We start from the raw sequence: 24,975 nt of genomic DNA, 5'->3' as shown, positions 1-24,975 counted from the left end.
CTCCTTTAAGAGTGCAGCTCTCCCTCCGTACTGCCCCTCAAAGTTCAGCACTCCCTCCATACTGCCCCGTTACAGCTCAGCGCTCCTACGGTACTGCTCCTTTAGGAGTGCAGCGCTCCCGCAAAACTGCTCCCCCGACAGTGCAACGCTCCATCATTACTGCCACTCTGAAGGTGCAGCACTCCAACAGTATTGACCATCCAACAGTGCGGTGCTCCCTCAGTACTGCCTCTCCGCCAGTGCGGCACTCCCGCAATACTGCTCCTCTTACAGTGCAGCGCTTCCTCAGCATTGACCCTCCGACAGTGCAGCGCTCCCTCAGTCCTGTCCCTCTGACAGTGCAGCAAAAACCCTCAGTACTGCCCCCCCCCCCCAACAGTGCAGCGCTCCCTCAGTACAGCCCCTTCGACAGTACGGTGCTCACTCAGTACTGCCCCTCCGACAGTGCGGCACTCCCTCAATACTGCTCCTCCGACAGTGTGTCACTCCTTCAATACTGTCCTTCCAACAATGCGGCACTCCCTCAGTACTACCCCTCCAACAGTGCGGCACTCCCTCAGTACTGCCCCTCCGACTGTGCGGTGCTCCCCCAGTACTGCCCCCTGGCAGTGCAGCGGAGCTCCCACAGTACTGCTCATTCGAGAGTGCGGCACTCCCTCAGTTCTGCACCTCTGTCAGTGCAGCACTCCCTCAGTGCATCTCATCCAACTGTAAGGCGCTCCATCAGTACTGCCCCTCTGACAGTGCAGCACTCCCTCAATACTGTCCTTCCAACTGTGTGGCACTCCCTCAGTACCACCCCTCCGAATGTGCGGCACTCCCTCAGTACTGACCCTCCGACAGAGCAGCGCTCCCTCAGTACTGCCCCTCCGACAGTGCAGCGCTACCAAAGTACTGCCCCACTGACAGTGCAGTGTTCCCACAGTACTGCTCATTCAAGAGTGCAGTGATCCATCAGTACTGCCTCTCTGATAGTGCAGCATTCCCCCTGTACTTTACCTCCGACATTGCTGTGCTCGCTCAGTACTGCCCCTGCGACATTGCAGTGCTCCCTCAGTACTGCCCCTCTGAGTGCGGCACTCCCTCAGTACTGCCCCTCCGCCAGTCCAGCGCTCCATCAGTAATGCCCCTCCGACAGTCCAGCACTCGCTCATTACTGCCCTTCCGACAGTCCTGTGCTCCCTCAGTACTGCCCATCCGACAGTGCAGTGCTCCCGCAGTACTGCCCCCGACAGTGCAGCGCTCCCTCAATACTGCCCCTCCGACAGTGCAGCGCTCTCTCAGTATTGCCCCTCCGACACTGCAGCGCTTCCTCAGCACTGACACTCCACCAGTGTGGAACTCCCTCAGTAATGCCCCTCCAACAGTGTAGACCTCCCTCAGTCCTGTCCCTCTGCCAGTGCGGCGCTCCCTCAGTATTACCCCTCCAACAGTGCAGTGCTCCCTCAGTCCTGCCCTCTGACAATGCGGCGCTCCCGCAGCCCTGTCCCTCAATGTGTGGCCCTCCCTCAGTACAGTCCCTTCGACAGTGCGGTGTTCCCTCAGTACTGCCCCTCTGACAGTGCAGCATTCCCTCCCTACTGCCCCTCCTAAAGTGCAGTGCTCCCACAGTACTGCCCCTCCAACAGTGCAGTATTCCCTCAGTCCCGTCACTCTGAAAGTGCAGCGGTTCTTCAGTACTGCCTCTCTGACTGTGCAGCAACCCTCAGTGCATCCCCGTCCATCTGTGAGGTGCGCCCTCAGTACTGCCTCTCCGACAGTGCAGTGCTCCCTCAGTACTGCCCCTCCAACAGTGCAGCACTCCTTCAGTACCACTCCCCCGACAGTGCAGTGCTCCCTCAGTACGGCCCCAATGACAGTGCGGCACTGCCTCAGTACTGTCCCTCCGACAGTGCAGCACGCCCTCAGTCCCGTCCCTCTGACGGTGCGGTGCTCCCTCAGTACTGCCCCTCCGACAGTGCAGGGTTCCCTCTGTACTGCCCGTCCAGCAGTGATATGCTCCCTCAGTACTACCCATCTGAAAGTGCAGCTGTCCTTCAGTACTGACCACCAACAGTGCGCCTTCTCTCAGTACTGCCCCTGCGAAAGTGCAGCACTCGCTCAATACTGCTCCTCCGACAATGCAGTGCTTCCTCAGCACTGACCCTCCAACAGTGCAGCACTCCCTCAATACTGCCACTCTGAAAGTGCAGCTCTCCATCAGTACTGACCCACTGACAGTGCGGCACTCCCTCAGTACTGCCCCTCTGACAGTGCAGCAGTGCTTCAGTACTGACCCTCCGACAATGCAGTGCTCACTCAGTACTGCCCCTCCGACAGTGCAGCGCTCCTTCAGTACTGCCTCTCTGAAAGTGCAGCGCTCCCTCAGTACTGCCCCTCCGACAGTGCAGCACTCCCTCAGTACTGCCCCTCCGACAGTGCGGCGCTCCCTCAGTACTGCCCCTCCAACAGTGCAGAGCTCCCTCATTACTGCCCCTCCAAAAGTGCAGCATTCCTTTAGGATCTCATCTCGCAATAGCATGAAGTAGAATCAGTATGTGTGGAGATAAGGAATAACCAGTGACAGAAAACACTCGTAGGAGTAGTATATAGGCTATACCGTTGGACAGAATATTAATCAAGAAATAGTTGGAGCTTCTAACAAAAGTAATGCAATAATCGTGGGGGACTTTAATCTTTATGTATACTGTCAAATCAATTTGGCACTGGTGGTCATGAACGTTTTCGTGGAATGCATTGAGGACAGTTTCCTTGAACAATACATCAGGGAACCAACCAGGGAATAGGTATTTTACATCTTGTAATGTGTAATGAGACAGTGTTAATTAGCAATCTCATGGTAAAGGATCCTCTGGGGAAGAGTGATCATAATATGATAGAAACTTCACTATGTCTGAAACTAGAGTCTTAAACATAAATACAGCCAATTACATAGGTATGAGGGGCGAGTTAGCTCAGGGAGAATCGAAAAATAGATTAAAAGGTATGACGGTAGATAAACAGTAGCTAGTATTTAAATAAATATTTCATAATTCTCAACAAAAATACATTGCATTGAGAAACAAATGCAGTGATTTTTCCTCTCAATGCGCCTTGGGGGCAGGACAGCTGCCTTCCTGGTTCCAGTCCCGCCCCCAATGACATCAGATGTACAGACACGATTTTGCATCAATTTGCCTTGTTAAGCCTGCCCCGTGTGCCTGCCGGCCAATTAAGAGGAGACCAGTGTAAGATGACGTCAGTTCATGGTGTGTCATCTGCCGGTTTTCTTAAAGGGGCCACACACAATTTTGTTTGACAGCTGATTTTTCAGTGTTTGACAGCATTGAAGTGCTGCAAACACTGACAATCACTGTACAAAGGCGAGCCCCTGCACCCAAGTTCTCCAGTGACTCCCTCCTTAGGCTAAAACAGATATCAGCTGCAGGTGAGGTTACAGAAGCGATCTGTCACTGGTGAGAAAGGTTCTCTCAATGAAGTGGGACTACACATACAATCCAAAACTTGTTACCTACAGAAAAGTCTAAATACATAAAAAATGATTTTCCCGACATTTTGTTACTTCTGAAACTCACCAGTGTACCATTGGATCCTTCACCCGACTTCTGCAGCTGTTATCAAAGCAGAAACATTACAGTTCTCTGGTTCTCCTGTAGCTGGGCTCAGCAAGTCTTTGTTTCAGGGCCTATAAAAACAGGCTTTCAAGTGCGATTTTGCACTGAGTGCAGTTTCAACAGAGTCCTGAGAGTTGGGTGAGTCAGGGAGTCTTAACTGGTTGTTTGTTTCACATTTACTGTTTACTGTTTAAAATCTAAATTTCCCAGCTTTAAGCAGGGTTAAAAAGGGATAAACAAGTCCTACAACTCGGAGCAGCTGAAGGCAGTTAACAAGGGAAACTGGAGTAATCTGGTTAACCTGGTTCTCCTGTAGCTGGGCTCAGCAAGTCTTTGTTTCAGGGCTTATAAAAACAGGCTTTGAAGTGCATTTTCAACAGAGTGCTGAGAGTTGGGTGAGTCAGGGAGTTAGGTGAGGCAAGGCCTCAAAGCTTCAGCGGGTGCTTCAGCAGTACAGCGGGCCTACAAAGGGCTCCAGAGACCAGGTGAGGCTTACTTTACTGGTGGTATTGAATTAATTTAATCTAACTTGAGTAAAGGGGTAGGTCATCCCAGGAGAGCCCAGCCCCGTGATTTGCTCCTCTTGCTCTATGTGGGAATTTAGGGACGCTGCCAGTGTCCCTGACCAACACGTGTGCCAGAAATGCATCCAGCTGCAGCTACTAACGGGCCGTCTTGGGGCGCTGGAGCTGCGGGTGGATGGGTTGTGGAGCATTCACGATGCTGAGAGGGTCGCGAATTACTCGTACAGTGAGTTGGTCACACCGCAGGGTAGGGCTGCACAGGCAGAAGGGAAATGGGTGACCACCAGGCAGAACAATAGAAGCAGGCAGGTAGTGCAGGGGACCCCTGTGGCCATCCCCCTTTCAACCAGGTATACCGCTTTGGATACTGTTGGGGGGGATGACTTATCAGGGGAAGGCAGCAGCAGCTAACTTCCTGGCACTGGGGGTGCTCCTGCTGCCCAGGAAGGGAGGAAAAAGAGTGGGAGAGCAATAGTAATAGGGGATTCTATAGTAAGGGGAACAGATAGGCGTTTCTGTGGCCGTAGACGTGAATCCAGGATGGTTTGTTGCCTCACTGGTGCCAGGGTCAAGGATGTCACTGAGCGGCTGCAGGGCATTCTGGAGGGGGAGGGCGAACAGCCAGAGGTCGTGGTCCACATTGGTACCAACGACATAGGTAAAAAGAGGGATGAGGTCCTGCAGCAAGAATTTAGGGAGCTAGGTAGAAGATTAAAGAGCAGGACCTCAAAGGTTGTAATCTCTGGATTACTCCCAGTGCCACGTGCTAGTGAGTATAGGAATAGAAAGATAGAACAGAAGAATGCGTGGCTAAAGGGATGGTGCAGGTGTGACGGGGTTGGGGAGCCACGGGGCCGCATAGATACGGGGCCGTGCTCTCCGGGAAATGTAGGTTCTGGACCCAAGTGCAGAAACGAGGCGAGAGGCAAATATACAGTACTTTGTTTGAACTTTACTAGATTCACACATAACTAGATTCACACAAGGAACACAGCAATATACATAAGAACTTGAGACAGAAACACAACAGCTAGTCAAGATCGAAACTCAGGACTTGTCCATACTGAGCTTGAGACAAGCTACCACAAGGGCAACCAGCTTGCCGAGACGGGACTCGAGACAAGCTACCACAGGGGTAATCAGCTTATCAATACAAAGCTCAGGACAAGCTCCAACATGGCAACACTCTAGTCCAGCCCAGCACCTTATCAAGACTAAGAACAACAAGAACACAGACTTAGATACATCTTAAAATACAGAGCTCTAGAAAACCATGGCAACCAGCTAATCAAAGCCAGGAGCCACAGAGGGAAGGCTAGTCCCCGGTTAGAACCCAGTTAGGACTGAGCACAGAGTGAAGAAACCACAGAACTTATATACCAAGAAAACCAGGTGAAACCCATGAACAGCTAACAGGCCGTTAAGAATTAACACAGGAGGCTAGGAACAATTAACACAGGAGACTAAGAACAATTAACAAACAAGTGAAGGTGCCATCTAGAGGTTACCGAAGGAACTGACTGGCACCCTCACAGCAGGAGGGAGGGCTTTAGTTTCCTGGATCACTGGGTCTGCTTCTGGGAAAGGTGGGACTTGTACAAGTCAGACGGTTTACACCTGAACCAGAGGGGGACAAATATCCTTGCGGGGAGGTTTGCTAGCACTGTTGGGGGGGTTTAAACTAACTTGGCAGGGGGATGGGATACAGAGTGGAGCAAAAGTAGGAGGTGATTTACAGCCAAATACGGAGGAAAAAACAAATCAGTTGGGAAGGCAGAGCAAATATGTGAAGGCAAAAGGGAATATGGCAAGGCTGGAAGGCATTTATTTTAATGCAAGGAGTCTTGCAAATAAGGTGGATGAACTGAAGTTGTTGTTGAACACATGGGAGTACGATATTGTTGCGATCATGGAGACATGGTTGAGGGAGGGTCAGGACTGGCAGCTCAATATTCCGGGGTATAGAATCTTCAGGCGAGACAGAGGGGTGTGTAAAAGGGGAGGGGGTGTTGCAATATTAATTAAGGAGTCAATTACTGCTGTAAGGAGGGATGATATATTAGCGGGTTCCTCTAATGAGGCCATATGGGTAGAACTTAAAAACAAAAAGGGGGCAAGCACTTTGCTGGGAGTGTACTATAGGCCCCCAAACAGTCAGGGGGAGATAGAGGAACAGATATGTAGGCAAATCTCAGAGAAGTGCGAAAATAATAGGGTAATAATAGTGGGGGATTTCAACTTCCCCAATATAAATTGGGATAGTCAGAGTGTGAAAGGCTTAGAGGGTGCAGAATTCTTAAAGTGCATCCAGGAGAGCTTTTTGAGCCAACATGTAGAAAGTCCTACAAGAGAGGGGGGCGGTACTGGACCTAATTCTAGGGAATGTAGCCGGGCAAGTGGTGGAAGTGTCAGTAGGAGAGCATTTTGGCGACAGTGACCATAATTCGGTGAGATTTAAGGTGGTCATGGAAAAGACAAAGACGGCCTATAAGGGTTCTAAATTGGGGGAAGGCCGATTTTAATATGATAAGGCAGGATCTGGCCAAAGTGGACTGGGAGCAGCTACATATAGGAAAATCCACATCAAAGCAGTGGGAGACTTTCAGAAGGGAAATAGAGAGAGTACAACGCCAACATGTTTCCGTAAAGGTCAAGGGTGGGACCAACAAGCAAAGGGAACCTTGGATGACAAGGGATATACAAAAATGCATTAGGAAAAAAAGGGGGGCTTTTGGCAGTTACAAAAGACTAAAGATGGAGGAAGCCCTAGAGGAGTATAAAAAGTGCAGGGGCATACTTAAAAAAGAAATTAGGAGAGCGAGGAGGGGCCATGAAATAACACTGGCGAGCAAAATAAAGGAAAATCCTAAGATGTTTTATAAGTATATTAAGGGCAAGAGGATAACCAGAGAAAGGGTAGGGACCAAAGTGGCAATCTGTGTGTAGAGCCAGATGATGTAGGCGGGGTTTTAAATGAATTTTTTGCATCTGTGTTCATTATGGAGAAAGACGATGTAGACATAGAAATCGGGCAAGGGGACTGTGATATACTTGAACATATTAGCATCGAGAGGGACGAGGTACGAGGTACTAGCGGTTTTAGTAGGCCAAAAAGTGGATAAATCCCCAGGCCCGGACGAGATGTATCCCAGGCTGCTGTGTGAGGCAAAGGAGGAGATTGCAGGGGCTCTGACACAAATTTTCAGAACCTCTCTGGCCACAGGGGATGTACCAGAGGACTGGAGAACAGCTAACGTAGTACCATTATTCAAGAAGGGTAGCAGGGATAAACCAAAAATTACAGGCCAGTGAGCCTAACATCTGTGGTAGGGAAATTATTGGAAAAATTTCTGAGGGACAAAATTAGCCTCCACTTGGAGAGGCAAGGATTAATCGGGGATAGTCAGCATGGCTTTGTCAAGGGTAAATCATGTCTGACCAATATGATTGAATTTTTCGAGGGGGTGACTAGGTGTGTGGATGAGGGAAATGCTGTGGATGTGGTATACATGGACTTCAGTAAGGCTTTTGACAAAGTCCCGCATAGGAGACTGGTCAAGAAGGTAAGATCCCATGGGATCCATGGTGCCTTGGCGCATTGGATCCTAAACTGGCTGAGTGGCAGGAGGCAGAGGGTGATGGTCGAAGGTTGCTTTTGTGACTGGAAGCCTGTGTCCAATGGGGTACCTCAGGGATCGGTGCTGGGTCCCTTGCTGTTTGTGATCTACATAAATGATTTGGATGAGAATGTAAAAGGTATGATCAGTAAGTTCGCAGATGACACGAAAATTGGTGGGGTGGTAAATTGCGAGGAGGAAAGCCTCAGGCTACAGGACGATATAAACGGGTTGGTCAGATGGGCGGAAAAGTGGCAAATGGAATTTAACCCTGAAAAGTGCGAGGTGATGCATTTTGGACGGACAAATAAGGCAAGGGAATACACAATGAGTGGTAGGATCCTAGGAAGTACAGAGGGTCAGAGGGACCTTGGTGTACATGTACATAGATCCCTGAAGGCAGCGGAACAGGTAGATAAGGTGGTTAAAAAGGCATATGGGATACTTGCCTTCATTAGCCGAGGCATAGAATATAAGAGCAGGGAGGTTATGATGGAGCTGTACAAAACGCTGGTGAGGCCACAGCTGGAGTACTGTGTGCAGTTCTGGTCGCCTCACTATAGGAAGGATGTGATTGCCTTGGAGAGGGTGCAGAGAAGATTCACCAGGATGTTACCTGGGATGGAGCGCCTCAGCTATGAAGAAAGACTAAACAGGCTGGGGTTGTTTTCCTTGGAGCAAAGAAGGCTGAGGGGGGACCTGATTGAGGTGTACAAAATGATGAGGGGCATAGATAGGGTAGATAAAGAGGAACTTTTCCCCTTAGTAGGGGGGTCAATAACAAGGGGGCATAGATTCAGGGTAAGGGGCAGGAGGTTTAGAGGGGATTTGAGGAGGAAATTTTTCACCCAGAGGGTGTTTGGAGTCTGGAACTCACTGCCTGAAAGGGTGGTAGAGGCAGGAACCCTCACAACATTCAAGAAGCATTTGGATGAGCACTTGAAATGCCATTGCATACAAGGCTATGGACCAAATGCTGGAAAATGGGATTAGATTGGACAGGGCTTGATGGACGGCGCAGACACGATGGGCCGAAGGGCCTCTTTCTGTGCTGTATAACTCTATGACTCTATGAGTAGACCCACAGCATGCTACACTTACCTGGCGTGGTGTCCGGACGTCAGGACGCCTGCAGTACACCTGTCAAAATTGCAAAAAGCCTCTTAACTGCCTGTTAACAACCTGTTAACAAGCAGGTAAGTGCCTATAATCCTAATCCAGCCACTAGGTGTCGGGTCCATGCGCAAATCAGGGACCCGACACTTGGGAAGATTGTTTGGAGGTGTGTTGACAGCGGGTTTCCGACCCTCTGTCAATCTTTGCAATTTTGCCAGCGGTCCCCCCTCCAAACCCGCCCCCTGTGCGCCAGCAAAATTTCCCCAAAATCTCCATGGGAAAAGTGATCCAACCATGGCGAACTAAAGAAGTTAAGGATAGCATTAGATTGAAAGAAGAAGCTTATAATGTTGCAAAGAATAATAGAAAGCCTGAGGATTGGGAGAGTGTCAGAAACCAGCAAAGGTTGACCAAAAAATTGATTAAAAGGGAAAAAATAAAATGAGTGCAATCTAGCAAGAAATATAAAAGCAGATTGTAAGAGCTTGTAAATAGGAAGAGTAGCAAAAGTAAACATTGGTCCCTTAGAGGCTGAGACAGGAGAAATTATTATGGGGAATAAGGAAATGGCAGAAACGTTAAACAAATAATTTCCTTCTGTCTTCACAGTAGAAGACACAAAACGCATACCAAAAATGTTGGGGAACCAAGGGTCTAATGAGGGTGAGGAACTTAGCGTAATTAATATAAGTAGAGAAAAAGTACTAGAGACACTAATGGGACTAAAAGCTGACAAATCCCCTGGACCTGACAGCCTACATCCTAGGATTTTAAAAGAGGTGGCTGAAAAGATAGAGGATGCATTGGTTTTGATCTTCCAAAATACCTTAGATTCTAGAACAGTCCCAGTGCATTAGAAGGTCGCAAATGTAACACCGCTTTCAAGAAAGGAGGGAGAGAAAAATCACGGAACTACAGGCCTGTTAGCCTGACATCAGTCGTCGGGGAAATGCTGAAATCCATTGTTGAGGAAGTGGTCACAGGGCACTTCGAAAATCATAACATGATTAGACAGAGTCAACATGGTTTTATGAAAGGGAAATCGTGTCTGACAAATTTATTAAAGTTTCTTCAGGATGTAACGAGCAGGGTAGATAAAGGGGAATCAGCGGATGTAATACATTTGTATTTCCAAAAAGCATTTAATAAGGTGCCACATAAAAGTATATTACACAAGATTAGGGTTCATGGGTTTGGGGTACTATAGTAGCACGGATAGAGGATTGGTTAATGGACAGAAAACAGAGAGTAGGAATAAACGGGTCATTTTCAGGTTGGCAGGCTGTAACTAGTCGGGTGCCGCAAGGATCAGTGTTGGGGCCTCAGCTATTTACAATCTATATTCATTATCTTGATGAAGGGACCGAGTGTAATGTATCCAAGTTTGCTGATGACACAAAGCTAGGTGGGACAGGTAGCTGTGAGGAGACTACAGTCTAAAAAGGGATATAGACAGACTAAGTGAGTGGGCAGTAAGGTGGCAGATGGAGCATAGTTTAAGGAAATGTGAGGTTATTCACTTTGGTAGGAAGAATAGAAAAACAGAATATTTTTAAAATGGTGAGAAACTTTCAAATGTTGGTGTTCAGAGAGATTTGGGTGTCCTCGTATAAGAAACACAGAAAGCTAGCATGCAGGTAGAGCAAGCAATAAGGAAGGCAAATGGCATGTTGGCCTTTATTGCAAGGGGGTTGGAGTATAAGAGTGAGGAAGTCTTGCTACAATTGTACAGGGCCTTGGTGAGACCACACCTGGAGTACTGTGCACAGTTTTGGTCTCCTTATCTAAGGAAGGATATACTTGCCTCGGAGGCGGTGCAACAAAGGTTCACTAGATTGATTCCTGGGATGAGAGGGCTGTCCTATGAGGAGAGATTGTGTAGAATGGGCCTGTACTCTCTGGAGTTTAGAAGAGTGAGAGGTGATCTCATTGAAACATACAAGATTCTGAAGGGGATTGACAGGGTAGATGCTGAGAGGTTGTTTCCCCTGGCTGGAGAGTCTAGAACTAGGGGGCATGGTCTCAGGATAAGGGGTCGGCCATTTAAGACCGAGATGAGGAGGAATTTCTTCACTCAGAGGGTTGTGAACCTTTGGAATTCTCTGCCCCAGAGGGCTGGGAATGCTGAGTCTTTGAGTATATTCAAGGCTGAGATCGATAGATTGTTGGACTCTAGGGGAATCGAGGGATATGGAGATCGGGCAGGAAAGTGGAGTTGAGGTCGATGATCAGCCATGATCTTATTGAATGGCAGAGCAGGCTCGAGGGGCCGTATGGCCACTCCTGCTCCTATTCCTTATGTTCTTATTACTACTAAGTGGGACTATCCACCAAATCTCTGGAGTAGGGCTTAAAATAAATGTTCTTTTATCTATATGTGGTGGTATGATACAAGTGATGTGGGACTTCAGTTATGTGGAGAGACTGGAGAAGCTGGGGTTTTTCTCCTTAGAGCAGAGAAGGTTAAGGGGAGATTGACCAGAATGGTGTAATGATCAAAAACAAGTCATTCTATAGTGGACACTAGGTGGAGCCGTAGAGCTGTGTAGAGCTGTATATGGCTGTATATATTAAGACTACACTACCCAGCTATATATTATATTAAGACTACATTACCCATGAGGCTAGGCTACCCAGAAGGCAGCAGTCAAGATGGAAGCCTCTACAAGATGCTGTACAAGTCCACATGTGCTCAATAAAAGTAACTAGCAAAAGCTAGCTGTGTTCATAATAAGAATGTCTATTTATTAATGAACATAACATGGTACCAGGGTGGTGAAGATCTGCTGAAAATTGTGAAAAGCGACATGGAGAATTTGAAGCCACCAGAGCGTTTGAATCTCACAGAAAAAATCGACTACAATTGGCAGACTTTTAAACAGCAATTCGAACTCTACGTTGCAGCCATCGGATTCGGTACGAAGCCAGACACAAGGAAGATAGCGTTGCTGCTTACGGTTGCAGGCCCAGAGGCGATAGAGGTATTTAATACATTTGTATTTAATCCAGCGGAGAACAGAGAAAAATTAGAAGATGTGCTAAAAAAATTTGATGCACATTGCTCTCCCAAAAAGAATGAGACGTATGAAAGATACATCTTCCGTTCTTGGACACAGCAACAAAATGAGACTTTTGTTAGCTTTATAACTGACCTGAAACTGAAAGCACAGACATGTAATTTCTCTGAGTGGAAATCATCCATGATTCGTGACCAGATTGTGTTTGGTATTCATGATAAAAAAGTCAGGGAACGTCTGTTGAGAGAAACCGAACTAAATTTGGAAAATGCAATGAAAATATGCCAAGCAAGCGAGCTAGCTCGAAAGCACGCGAAGACTTTCAGTGAAATCAATAATGATGCGATTGTATTGAGTGAAAATGCTGCTGTCGGTGCTGTGTCCTACAAGGGGAAGAAACGTGAGCAGAACAGAAATGAAAAGCAATTGGAGGATGACATTTTTAATTGTAAACGCTGTGGTTACAAACGCCAGTTAAGACAATGCCCAGCGTTTGGAAAAATGTGCACGAAGTGTAATGGAAAGAATCACTTTGCCAAACAATGCTTTTCGAAAGTAAAAACAACGAAAGGGCAACAAGTTAATGTGATTGAGGACACTGATTTAAGTGAGACATTTTTTGTAGGAATGGTGTCATGTGACGATATCAAAAAAGATACAGAAAATGTGCAGCCCTCAGAAATGGACAATGCTGAACATAAAGTCAATGCAGTAAAAGTGGACAAATGGATGAATGGAGCATTAGTTACATTGAAACTGGACACTGGGGCAAAAGCAAACTTAATCAGTATGAGTGACATAAAAAATATGAAAGAAAAGCCCAAAATACAGAAAACGTCAGTACTACTGAAGAGCTATAATGGACAGAAAATAGATAGCTTAGGTGTATGCAGACTTAAAGTGACAGTCAAAGACAAAGTGCATCATCTCATGTTTTCTGTTGTGGCTTAAAGACTTGATTCGATACTAGGTGACAAAGCTTGTGAAGACTTAGAACTGGTCAAGAGAGTCTACTATATAAACTGTGCCATAAGCAGACCAGATGACTCAGGTGATGAAGCAGAGAGCCCATCAAGGATGAAAAGGCCAAAGGGTATCCATGTCTTCAAAAAGCCTAGTTTCTCCAAGAAGAAAGAAAAAGACTTTAAGGTCAAAGAGAAGCCAAAGGAAGAAAAGCACAAAGAGGAAAAACACAAGGAGAAAAAGTCCAAAGATATAACCGCAGCAGATGTTGTTAAGCAGTGGAAAGAGAAAAAGAAAAAGAAGAAGCCTGCACCAGAGCAGGAAGCAGTTCCGGTGGATACTCCTTCTTCCCTCAGGCCAATCTTTGGTGTTCCATTAGCCGAGGCTGCTGAGAGGACTATGCTGTATGATGGGATCCAGCTGCCAGCAGTTTTTCGAGAGTGCATTGACTACATTGAGAGTTATGGCATGAAGAGTGAAGGGAACACTGAAACCCTCTCCAAGCAAAGATCGCAAGGAGACCTCGATCTATACAAGAGCAGATTGATGACAATGCCGCAACTGCATCTTGTCATTCACCGCCAGAACAATCTCATGAAGACACATCAGACTTACCCGTGTTGAGAAGATCCACACGTGAAGTAAAAGAGCCTGATAGACTTAATCTTTGAGTACAATGTAAAGCTTTGAAAATGTGTTGACTGTTTTGAAAATGTTTATGTTTATAGAGCACTAACAAAAGTGTTACTGATATTATCTTTATTGTTTTCTTGAAAGTTGATTGATATTGATTTTGTTAAACCTCAAATAAAGGGGGATGTAACGATCAAAAACATGTCATTCTATAGTGGACACTAGGTGGAGCCGTAGAGCTGTATATGGCTGTATGTATTAAGACTACACTACCCAGCTTTATATATATATTAAGACTACATTACCCATGAGGCTAGGCTACCCAGAAGGCAGCAGTCAAGATGGAAGCCTCTACAAGATGCTGTACAAGTCCACATGTGCTCAATAAAAGTAACTAGCAAAAGCTAGCTGTGTTCATAATAAGAATGTCTATTTATTAATGAACATAACAAATGGTACCAGAGATGAGGGGCCTCAGTTATGTGGAGAGACTGGAGTAGCTGGGATTGTTCTCCTTAGAGCAGAGAAGGTTAAGAGGAGATTGAATAGAGGGGCTCAAAATTACAAAGCATTTTGATGAGTAGATAGGGAGAAACTGTTAACACTGGCAGTTAACACCCAGTCGGGACCAGCGGGAGCAGCGAGGAGGAGCTCGGGAGAAAACCCGGCGACCAGCGAGGCCCGAGACCAGTCGGGAGCAGTGTGGTGAGACCGGTATAAAAACCGGAGAGAGGCGAGGCCCGAGACCAGTCGGGACCAGCGGGAGCAGCGAGGAGGAGCTCGGGAGAAAACCCGGCGACCAGCGAGGCCCGAGACCAGTCGGGAGCAGTGTGGTGAGACCGGTATAAAAACCGGAGAGAGGCGAGGACCGAGACCAGTCGGGACCAGCGGGAGCAGCGAGGAGGAGCTCGGGAGAAAACCCGGCGACCAGCGAGGCCCGAGACCAGTCGGGAGCAGTGTGGTGAGACCGGTATAAAAACCGGAGAGAGGCGAGGCCCGAGACCAGTCGGGACCAGCGGGAGCAGCGAGGAGGAGCTCGGGAGAAACCCCGGCGACCAGCGAGGCCCGAGACCAGTCGGGAGCAGTGTGGTGAGACCGGTATAAAAACCGGAGAGAGGCGAGGCCCGAGACCAGTCGGGACCAGCGGGAGCAGCGAGGAGGAGCTCGGGAGAAAACCCGGCGACCAGCGAGGCCCGAGACCAGTCGGGAGCAGTGAGTCGGAGCCCGGTATAAAAACCGGAGAGAGGCGAGGCCCAAGACCAGTCGGGACCAGCGGGAGCAGCGAGGAGGGGCTCGGGAGAAAACCCGGCGACCAGCGAGGCCCGAGACCAGGCGGGAGCAGTGAGTCGGAGCCCGGTATAAAAACCGGAGAGAGGCGAGGCCCGAGACCAGTCGGGACCAGCGGGAGCAGCGAGGAGGAGCTCGGGAGAAAACCCGGAGAGAGGCGAGGCATACCAACTCAGCAGCGGGGAGAGAGGTAAAAAGTAATCAGTGTGTGACGTCACCAGGGAGCAGGTAGGTGATTGGTTGGTGAGTATTTCTCTTTTTTCAATACAAGCTTGAATTCTGTGGTGTAGTGGGGATAGTTGGTAAATAAAGCGCCCTAGAGCATACCTGTAACTGGGGTATTGAATAAATTTTTAAAGTAATTAAAGGGGTAAGTCATGGCAGGAGAGTTCAGACCCGTGCTCTGCTCCTCCTGCTCTATGTGGGAAGTCAGGGATGCTGCCAGTGTCCCTGATGACCATGTGTGCGGGAAATGCATCCAGCTGCAGCTATTGTAGACCGCATTGCGGCGCTCGAGCTGCGGGTGGATGAATTTTGGAGCATGCGCGATGCTGAAAGGCTCGTGGATAACACGTTTAGCGAGTTGTGCACGCCTCAGGGTAGGGCAGCACAGGGGGTGACCATCAGGCGGAGCAACAAAGGCAGGCAGGTAGTGCAGGGAACCCCTGCGGACATCCCCCTTTCAAACAAGTATACCGCTTTGGATACTGTTGAGGGGGATGACTCACCAGGGGAAGGCAGCAGCGGCCAACTTCCTGGCACTGGGGGTGCTCCTGCTGCCCAGGAAGGGGGGAAAAAGAGTGGGAGAGCAATAGTGGTAGGGGATTCTATAGTAAGGGGAACAGATAGGCGTTTCTGTGGCCGTAGACGTGAATCCAGGATGGTTTGTTGCCTCCCTGGTGCCAGGGTCAAGGATGTCACTGAGCGGCTGCAGGGCATTCTGGAGGGGGAGGGAGAACAGCCAGTGGTCGTGGTCCACATTGGTACCAACGACATAGGTAAAAAGAGGGATGAGGTCCTGCAGCAAGGATTTAGGGAGCTAGGTGAAGGATTAAGGAGCAGGACTTCAAAGGTTGTAATCTCTGGATTACTCCCGGTGCCACGTGCTAGTAAGTATAGGAATAGGAAGATAGAACAGATGAATGCGTGGCTAAAGGGATGGTGCAGGGGGGAGGGCTTTAGTTTCCTGGATCACTGGGTCTGCTTCTGGGAAAGGTGGGACTTGTACAAGTCGGACGGTTTACACCTGAGCCAGGGGGGAACCAATATCCTTGCGGGGAGGTTTGCTAGCACTGTTGGGGGGGTTTAAACTAACTTGGCAGGGGGATGGGGTACAGAGTGGAGCTATAGTAGGGGGTGATTTACGGCCAAATACAGAGGGAAAAACAAGTCAGCTGGGAAGGCAGAGCAAATATGTGAAGGCAAAAGGGAATATGGCAGGGCTGGAAGGCATTTATTTTAATGCAAGGAGTCTTGCAAATAAGGTGGATGAACTGAAAGTGTTGTTGAACACATGGGAGTACGATATTGTTGCTATCACGGAGACGTGGTTGAGGGAGGGTCAAGACTGGCAGCTCAATATTCCGGGGTATAGAATCTTCAGACGAGACAGAGGGGGGGTGTAAAAGGGGAGGGGGTGTTGCAATATTAATTAAGGAGTCAATTACTGCTGTAAGGAGGGATGATATATTAGCGGGTTCCTCTAATGAGGCCATATGGGTAGAACTTAAAAACAAAAAGGGGGCAAGCACTTTGCTGGGAGTGTACTATAGGCCCCCAAACAGTCAGGGGGAGATAGAGGAACAGATATGTAGGCAAATCTCAGAGAAGTGCGAAAATAATAGGGTAATAATAGTGGGGGATTTCAACTTCCACAAAATAAATTGGGACAGTCAGAGTGTGAAAGGCTTAGAGGGTGCAGAATTCTTAAAGTGCATCCAGGAGAGCTTTTTGAGCCAACATGTAGAAAGTCCTACAAGAGAGGGGGCGGTACTGGACCTAATTCTGGGGAATGTAGCCGGGCAATTGGTGGAAGTGTCAGTAGGAGAGCATTTTGGCGACAGTGACCATAATTCGGTGAGATTTAAGGTGGTCATGGAAAAAGACAAAGACGGCCCGGAAATAAGGGTTCTAAATTGGGGGAAGGCCGATTTTAATATGATAAGGCAGGATCTGGCCAAAGTGGACTGGGAGCAGCTGCTTATAGGAAAATCCACATCAAAACAGTGGGAGACTTTCAGAAGGGAAATAGAGACAGTACAACGCCAACATGTTCCTGTAAAGGTCAAGGGTGGGACCAACAAGCAAAGGGAACCTTGGATGACAAGGGATATATAAAAATGCATTAGAAATAAAAGGGGGGCTTTTGGCAGTTACAAAAGACTAAAGACAGAAGAAGCCCTAGAGGAGTATAAAAAGTGCAGGGGCATACTTAAAAAAGAAATTAGGAGGGCGAGGAGGGGCCATGAAATAACACTGGCGAGCAAAATAAAGGAAAATCCTAAGATGTTTTATAAGTATATTAAGGTCAAGAGGATAACCAGGGAAAGGGTAGGGCCCATTAGGGACCAAAGTGGCAATCTGTGTGTAGAGCCACAGGATGTAGGCGGGGTTTTAAATGAATTTTTTGCATCTGTGTTCACTATGGAGAAAGACGATGCAGACATAGAAATCGGGCAAGGGGACTGTGACATACTTGAACATATTAGCATCGAGAGGGAGGAGGTGCTAGCGGTTTTAGCGGGCCAAAAAGTGGATAAATCCCCAGGCCCGGACGAGATGTATCCCAGGCTGCTGTGGGAGGCAAGGGAGGAGATTGCAGGGGCTCTGACACAAATTTTCAGAACCTCTCTGGCCACAGGGGATGTACCAGAGGACTGGAGAACAGCTAACGTAGTACCATTATTCAAGAAGGGTAGCAGGGATAAACCAGGGAATTACAGGCCAGTGAGTCTAACATCTGTGGTGGGGAAATTATTGGAAAAAATTCTGAGGGACAAAATTAATCTCCACTTGGAGAGGCAAGGATTAATCGGGGATAGTCAGCATGGCTTTGTCAAGGGTAAATCATGTCTAACAAATCTGATCGAATTTTTCGAGGGGGTGACTAGTGGGGTGGATGAGGGAAATGCTGTGGATGTGGTTTACATGGACTTCAGTAAAGCTTTTGACAAAGTCCCGCATAGGAGACTGGTCAAGAAGGTAAGAGCCCATGGGATCCAGGGTGCCTTGGCGCGTTGGATCCTAAACTGGCTGAGTGGCAGGAGGCAGAGGGTGATGGTCGAAGGTTGCTTTTGTGACTGGAAGCCTGTGTCCAGTGGGGTACCTCAGGGATCGGTGCTGGGTCCCTTGTTGTTTGTGATCTACATAAATGATTTGGATGAGAATGTAAAAGGTATGATCAGTAAGTTCGCAGATGACACGAAAATTGGTGGGGTGGTAAATTGCGAGGAGGAAAGCCTCAGGCTACAGGACGATATAAACGGGTTGGTCAGATGGGCGGAAAAGTGGCAAATGGAATTTAACCCTGAAAAGTGCGAGGTGATGCATTTTGGACGGACAAATAAGGCAAGGGAATACACAATGAGTGGTAGGACCCTAGGAAGTACAGAGGGTCAGAGGGACCTTGGTGTACATGTACATAGATCCCTGAAGGCAGCAGAGCAGGTAGATAAGGTGGTTAAAAAGGCATATGGGATACTTGCCTTCATTAGCCGAGGCATAGAATATAAGAGCAGGGAGGTTATGATGGAGCTGTACAAAACGCTGGTGAGGCCACAGCTGGAGTACTGTGTGCAGTTCTGGTCGCCTCACTATAGGAAGGATGTGATTGCTTTGGAGAGGGTGCAGAGAAGATTCACCAGGATGTTACCTGGGATGGAGCGCCTCAGCTATGAAGAGAGGCTGGACAGGCTGGAGTTGTTTTCCTTGGAGCAGAGAAGGCTGAGGGGGGACCTGATTGAGGTGTACAAAATAATGAGGGGCATAGATAGGGTAGATAAAGAGGAACTTTTCCCCTTAGTGGGGGGTCAATAACAAGGGGGCATAGATTCAGGGTAAGGGGCAGGAGATTTAGAGGGGATTTGAGGAGGAACTTTTTCACCCAGAGGGTGGTTGGAATGTGGAACTCAATGCCTGAAAGGGTGGTGGAGGCAGGAACCCTCACAACATTCAAGAAGCATTTGGATGAGCACTTGAAATGCCATTGCATACAAGGCTATGGACCAAATGCTGGAAAATGGGATTAGACTGGACAGGGATGGATGGGCGGTGCAGACACGATGGGCCGAAGGGCCTCTTTCTGTGCTGTAAAACTCTATGACTCTATGACTCTATGACTCTAAGGATCGGTAACCAGAGGGCGCCGATTTAAGATAATTGACTAAAGAACTAGATGGGAGATGAGAATTTTTTATGGAGTGCGGTATGAAGTTTTGTAATGCACTGCCTGAAATGGCGTTGAAGCAGGTTCAAGAGTAACTTAATAACGGATATGAGTTTAGAAGGAGGGGGCATGGTGAGACCCCAGTTCCGAAGGGGAGAGCACAGGCCAGTAACAAATCCTAGGAGCAGAGTGACAGGGACCACTTATAACATGATATCTCTCCCTCTCCGATTACAGATGGCACTTTTCCTACTGGATACAGAGGGGTGTGATGGCATCAGCCAAGACAAAAATATCATTGTCCAGCTGTCGTCATTCAGCATGTTACTGGGATCGCACATTGTGAGTCAACACTCTGTTCCACTCCAAGAGAAAGATATAACACTCAGTATAACACGCTGGGTATATTATAACACTCAGGGTATATTATAACACTCGGTATATTATAACTCTCAGGGTATATTATAACACTCGGCGTACAATATAACACTCAGAGTATATTCTAGAGCTCGGGGTATATTCTAGCGCTCGGGGTATATTCTAGCGCTTGGGGTATATTCTAGCGCTTGGGGTATATTCTAGCGCTCGGGGTATATTCTAGTGCTCGGGATATATTCTAGTGCTCGGGGTATATAATAATGTAAGAATTAATGAAATCCTACGAATATCGGAGATCGACACGAGATGCCATGAGGACTGCCTGGGCAGCCCTGTGGTTTGTGACGTGACATCATCGCGTTTGCCCGCGCTCATAAAGGGGCCACGCCTCGTACATGCAAACTCTATATACAAAACACAGTAATGCCTAACAGAGTAGTACAGGCTTAGGCTGGTGTTAGAACATCGTTAAAGAGAATTATATACAGATATCCAGAGTCATTCACTGGTTCTGCCACATGCGCCCCCCCCCAGAATTCACTTTAACGGACAAAGTCAAATGGTGAGGGGGTCTGACGAGCCTGTCAGAATGACTCCTGTACTCTCGAGGCGGAGGCTGCTGGGCGGCTGGCGGTCTGGCGGGCGGTCGCACTTGATCTGCCGTAACAACGATGGGTGGCCGACCCCGTCTCAGCGGTTGTGCTGTCTCGACGGGGCGGTCGAGGTCTAAATGTGCTGGCTTTAAGCGGTCGACTGAAATGTGGTCCAGTTTATCACCGACATCCACTGTGAAGGTTTTGTCCCCTGCTTCCAACACATGGAAGGAACCGATATATGGGGCCCTGAGCTGATCCCTATGTACGTCATGGCGAATAAAAACGTACTCAGTCTTGTGAAGCTCCGTGGGAACGTGTGACCTCTGCAGCCCGTGGTGCGATGTGGGCACCGGTGCGAAACATCTGGCCGCCTCTTGGTGACTAGCAAGCTGGGCAGACGCAGACCATGGCTCCGTCGATGTTGGTAGGAAGTCCCCTGGGACTCGAAGCGGCTGACCATACACAAGCTCCGCTGATGAAGAGTGAAGGTCTTCTTTGGGGGCCGTGCGAAGGCCCAACAGGACCCACAGTAGCTTGTCTGCCCATCCAGCGTCCTGGAGGCTGGCCCTCAGGGCGGCTTTCATTGACCGGTGGAAGCGTTCGCAGAGGCCATTCGCCTGTGGGTGGTAGGCTGTGGTGCGGTGTAATTTGACACCGAGTCCTTGGGCCACTGCATTCCAGAGTTCGGAGGAAAACTGTGGTCCCCTGTCCAACGAAATATCTGTGGGCACTCCAAAATGGGCGATCCAGGAGGAAATGAATGCCCTGGCCACGTCCGCCATAGCAGTGGATGACAGGGGGACTGCCTCCGGCCATCTGGTGGTGCGGTCAACCATGGTCAGGATGTGTGAAAAACCATGGGAGGGTGGGAGTGTTCCTACCAGGTCCACGTTGACATAGTCAAAACGTCGTTCCAGAACTGTGAAGGTGGCCAATGGAGCTTTGATGTGGCGCTGTACTTTGGCCTTTTGGCAGACCACGCAGGTGTTGGCCCAGTCGCGGACATCCTTATGCATGCCATGCCATACAAATTTCACCGTCATCAGTTTCTGAGAGGCCTTCATTCCTGGGTGTGACAACCCATGTATGGCGTCGAACACTTTGTGGCGCCAGACGACCGGCACGACAGGGCGAGGATCCTGTATGGAGATGTCCCACAACAGCGTGGTACCTGCCGAATGGAACTTGACGTCAGCCAACTGGGAGCCAGTGATGGCCGTTCTGTAGGCTTGGACTTCCGGGTCTGAGTCTTGGTCCACCGCCATGAGGGCGTAGTCGATGCCCAAATGAACCGCATTGACGATCGCGCGGGAGAGGCAGTCAGCCACCAGGTTGTCCTTACTGGCCCCGTGCTGTATATCTGTGGTGAATTCAGATATGTAGGTCAGTTGACGCTGCTGTCGGGCTGACCACGGTTTGGCGGTCTTGGCCATTGCAAAGGTTAGTGGCTTATGGTCCACAAAGGCGGTGAAAGGACGTTCTTCCAGCAGGAACCGAAAATGACAGATGGCCAGAAAAAGGGCGAGCAACTCCCGGTCGAACATGCTGTATGCTCTCTCATTCTGCCGTAGTTGACGGCTGAAGAATGCCAATGGCTGCCACGTCCCGTTCACCCACTGCTGCTGCATGGCACCGACTGCGTAGTCCGACGCGTCGGTGAGGACGATGGTGGCTCCTGGCAGTGGGTGTGCCAGCATAGTCGCGTTGGCTAAGGTGCTTTTGGTGTTGGCGAATGCTCGGGCCATGTCATCCATCCAGTCTACCGGGGTCTTGCCCTTGAGGGCCTCGTACAGGGGCTGCATGAGTAGTGCCGCCTTAGGCACGAAACGGTGGGCATGGAAAGGATGTCACCGCCTCTACTTTTGAAGGTAAAGGAACCGTTCCCTCTGAGGTGATGCGATGCCCCAGTAAGTCAATTTGGTGCAGGCCAAACTGACACTTGGCCGGGTTGATAATCAGGCCGTGTTGGCTGAGGCATTGAAAAAGGGTGCGTAGGTGACAGGTATGTTCTTCCTTAGTAGGACTGGCAATTAGAATATCATCCAGGTAGATGAAGAGGAACTTGAGGTCCCGCAGTACGGAGTCCATCAGGCGTTGGAAAGCCTGGGCGGCGTTCTTTAACCCAAACGGCATACGTAAAAACTCAAAGAGGCCGAATGGGGTGATGACTGCGGTCTTCTGGACGTCTTGGCGATGAACTGGGACCTGGTAGTAGCCCCGGACGAGTTCGACTTTTGAGAACATGGTGTTCGCCGCCAAATGGGCAGCGAAATCCTGGATGTGGGGAATCGGGTACCGATCAGGAGTGGTTGCGTCATTGAGGCGTCGATAGTCGCCGCATGGCCACCATCCACCGCCAGGCTTTGCGGCGATATGGAGGGGTGAAGACCAGGGACTATTCGACCGGCGAATAATCCCTAACTGCTCCATGGTTGCAAACTCCGCCTTTGCGACCGCCAGCTTGCCAGGTTCCAGGCACCGGGCCCGCGCGTAGACCGAGGGGCCGTTGGTGGCGATGTGGTGTTCCACACCATGTTTCGTGGCTGTGGAGGAGAACATGGGTCTTGTCAGGTCGGGAAATTCACCGAGCAGGCGAGCGAACTCATCAGGAGTCGGGAACGCAGAGGAGATGGTGTGTGATGTAGTGTTACTGCGGTAAGACGGAAGAGAATTAAAAGTTGCTGCGTTGATCAGCCGTCGGTTCCTAACGTTGACCAGGAGGCTGTTGGCGCACAGGAAATCCGCACCGAGGAGGGGCTGGGAAACTTTGGCCGTAACAAACTCCCAGTGAAAACGTTGCCCCCCCGAGGCACAACTCCACTCGCCGTCTGCCAAATGTCCGAATCGTTCCGCCATTGGCCGCTTCAAGGGTGGGGCCGTGATTCCCCGTCTGCGCATCGAGGCCGGACGCGGGTAAAATGCTGCACTGCGCTCCGGTGTCGCACAGAAATCGACGACAGGAGAGAGTATCAGTGATTAACAGCAATTTTCCCGTGTTGCCGATCGCCATCGCAGCCACGGGGTGCCCATTAGACCCGTTCCTCGGTGGTCGCAGTGTCAGTTGTTTTTTTTGGGGGGGAAAACTGCAGGGAGGGCGGCAACGCTTCGCCTTCGCGCCGAACTGCGCGTGGTAGAAACACAGCCCAGCAGGCTGATGAGCTGGGGCGGCGTCTGCGGGGGATGGGTGCCTCGTGGCGGTGCAGTACTGCCGAGTTACAGCGAAAATTCTGTCAACCTCCGCAGCGAGCGTTGCGCAGTCTTCAACTTCAGATCTGGCCAGGGCAGTTTGTACCTGTTCAGGCAGTTGGCTGAGGAAAATCTCGCGGAATAGGAAACATTCCCGTTCTGAGCCCAGGAGTGTGAGCATTTGGCTCATCAACCCTGAAGGCTTGGAGCCCCCGAGCCCGGGCATAGTGAGTAATCGACGGGCAAGCTCCGATTTTGTGAGCCCGAAAACCTGCAGTAACCGCGCTTTGAGCGCTTCATACTTGCGCTCTGTTGGGGGGTTTTCGAGGAGGCTGACGATCCGAGAGGCGGTAGAGCTGTCGAGTGCGGAGATCACAAAAAGGAACTTGGTCTGATCCGCATCGATGTTCCTCAGGGCGAATTGGGCCTCGACCTGAATAAACCACGAGGGCGCTTGCTGCTCCCAGAACTGCGGTAGCTTTAGTGAAACAGCGTTTGCTTCCATGCTGTGCTCTTTTGTGAAAACGTTCAGAAAAACGGGTGTAAAGTCTGTGGGTTGTACAGTTAATAACGACACAGACTTCAGGAATAACAAACAAACAGGTCTTTACTATTCGAAGGTCAGGGCGAATCTGCCCAAGGAATCATGCCACAACACTTATATACCGGTGTGGTCACCGTCGGTATTACAGTATACAGAAGCCAAACAAGTAGTGCCACACCTAAAGTAGTTCTCTTAAAGGTAGACGGGTACATACACTACAATCCTCCCTTTTTAGCTTATTACATACAGAGTCCCCATTAAACATACATATCTTCAACTTCATATAAAACAATTTACAGACATAGTCTCGGTGGGAAACAGTTCACAGGTTCAGTCTCTGCGGGAACAGTTCACAGATTCAGTCTCCGATCTTGACTCGGTCCGAACAACATCTCTTTGGTGTAGATGGTTCACATTGCTAGCGTGACTCCTCCATATCCTTTTCTTGACGTAACAGCTTCAACTTTCGTCCTGCTGAACCAGCAGTGCTGACTTTTACAACAACTGGGTTGCCTTGATATTTTCCTACTTCCCAACTGATTTAACTCCTTTCATAGGGTCCACGCATGATCTGGTAGAAGTGATAATATTTGCGATAGTTATCATCTTCTGCTTCTTCTTTTTCTTTTCTGCTTTTTGGAGACTCTCGGGGCTCCCTTATCAGCTGCCAGCAGTAGCGCCACCAACTCTCTATGTTCCTTCGACTTTAAGTGCTTCATCCTGATTTCGGCACTTTGGGAGTTTTCATCACAAACTGGGCAGACCACATCCTCGTAATATTCAGTGTCACTCAACAGGTCATGGTAATATTCGGGTTCGTCCTGAGTTAGGCCAGCGAGAGGGCCTTCTACTTCCTCCTTACCCACCTGGACGTTAGCTGACTGTGGTTCCTTCCCTAGACATCTTTCTTGAAAAGACTTCTTCATGCATTCATCTTCATCCCGCTCTTCCTGGGTTTCCTGCAAATCCTTCACTAATGACCTCATTTGTGATTTCAACACTTCCCCTTCCCTCGGGGATTGATTGATCGGGCTATTCAATCCTTCTACTGGAGCAGCTGTTTCAACATTCTGTTGTTCACATAGACGTGATTCAGCGTACTTTTGGCATCCCAGT

At 49.1% G+C, this 24,975-nt stretch overlaps 1 protein-coding gene across 4 annotated transcripts in view; it reads left to right on the top strand.

Annotated features, from left to right (window-relative positions):
* Positions 1–24,975, top strand: part of LOC147095435 (RING finger protein 112-like) — a 478,940-nt gene that overhangs the window by 108,688 nt on the left and 345,277 nt on the right. For all 4 annotated transcript variants that reach the window (XM_085974583.1, XM_085974582.1, XM_085974584.1 and 1 more), the window contains one exon: positions 19,393–19,497. In XM_085974583.1, coding sequence (XP_085830709.1) covers positions 19,393–19,497 — 105 coding nt within the window. The remainder of the gene's footprint in view (positions 1–19,392; positions 19,498–24,975) is intronic.

This window comes from Somniosus microcephalus, unplaced genomic scaffold, assembly GCF_052327205.1.
Source record: "Somniosus microcephalus isolate GS21.2 unplaced genomic scaffold, FLI_Smic_1.0 unresolved_chr1, whole genome shotgun sequence".
Classification (NCBI taxonomy): domain Eukaryota; kingdom Metazoa; phylum Chordata; class Chondrichthyes; order Squaliformes; family Somniosidae; genus Somniosus; species Somniosus microcephalus.
This window is presented reverse-complemented; position numbering and strand designations above follow the sequence as displayed.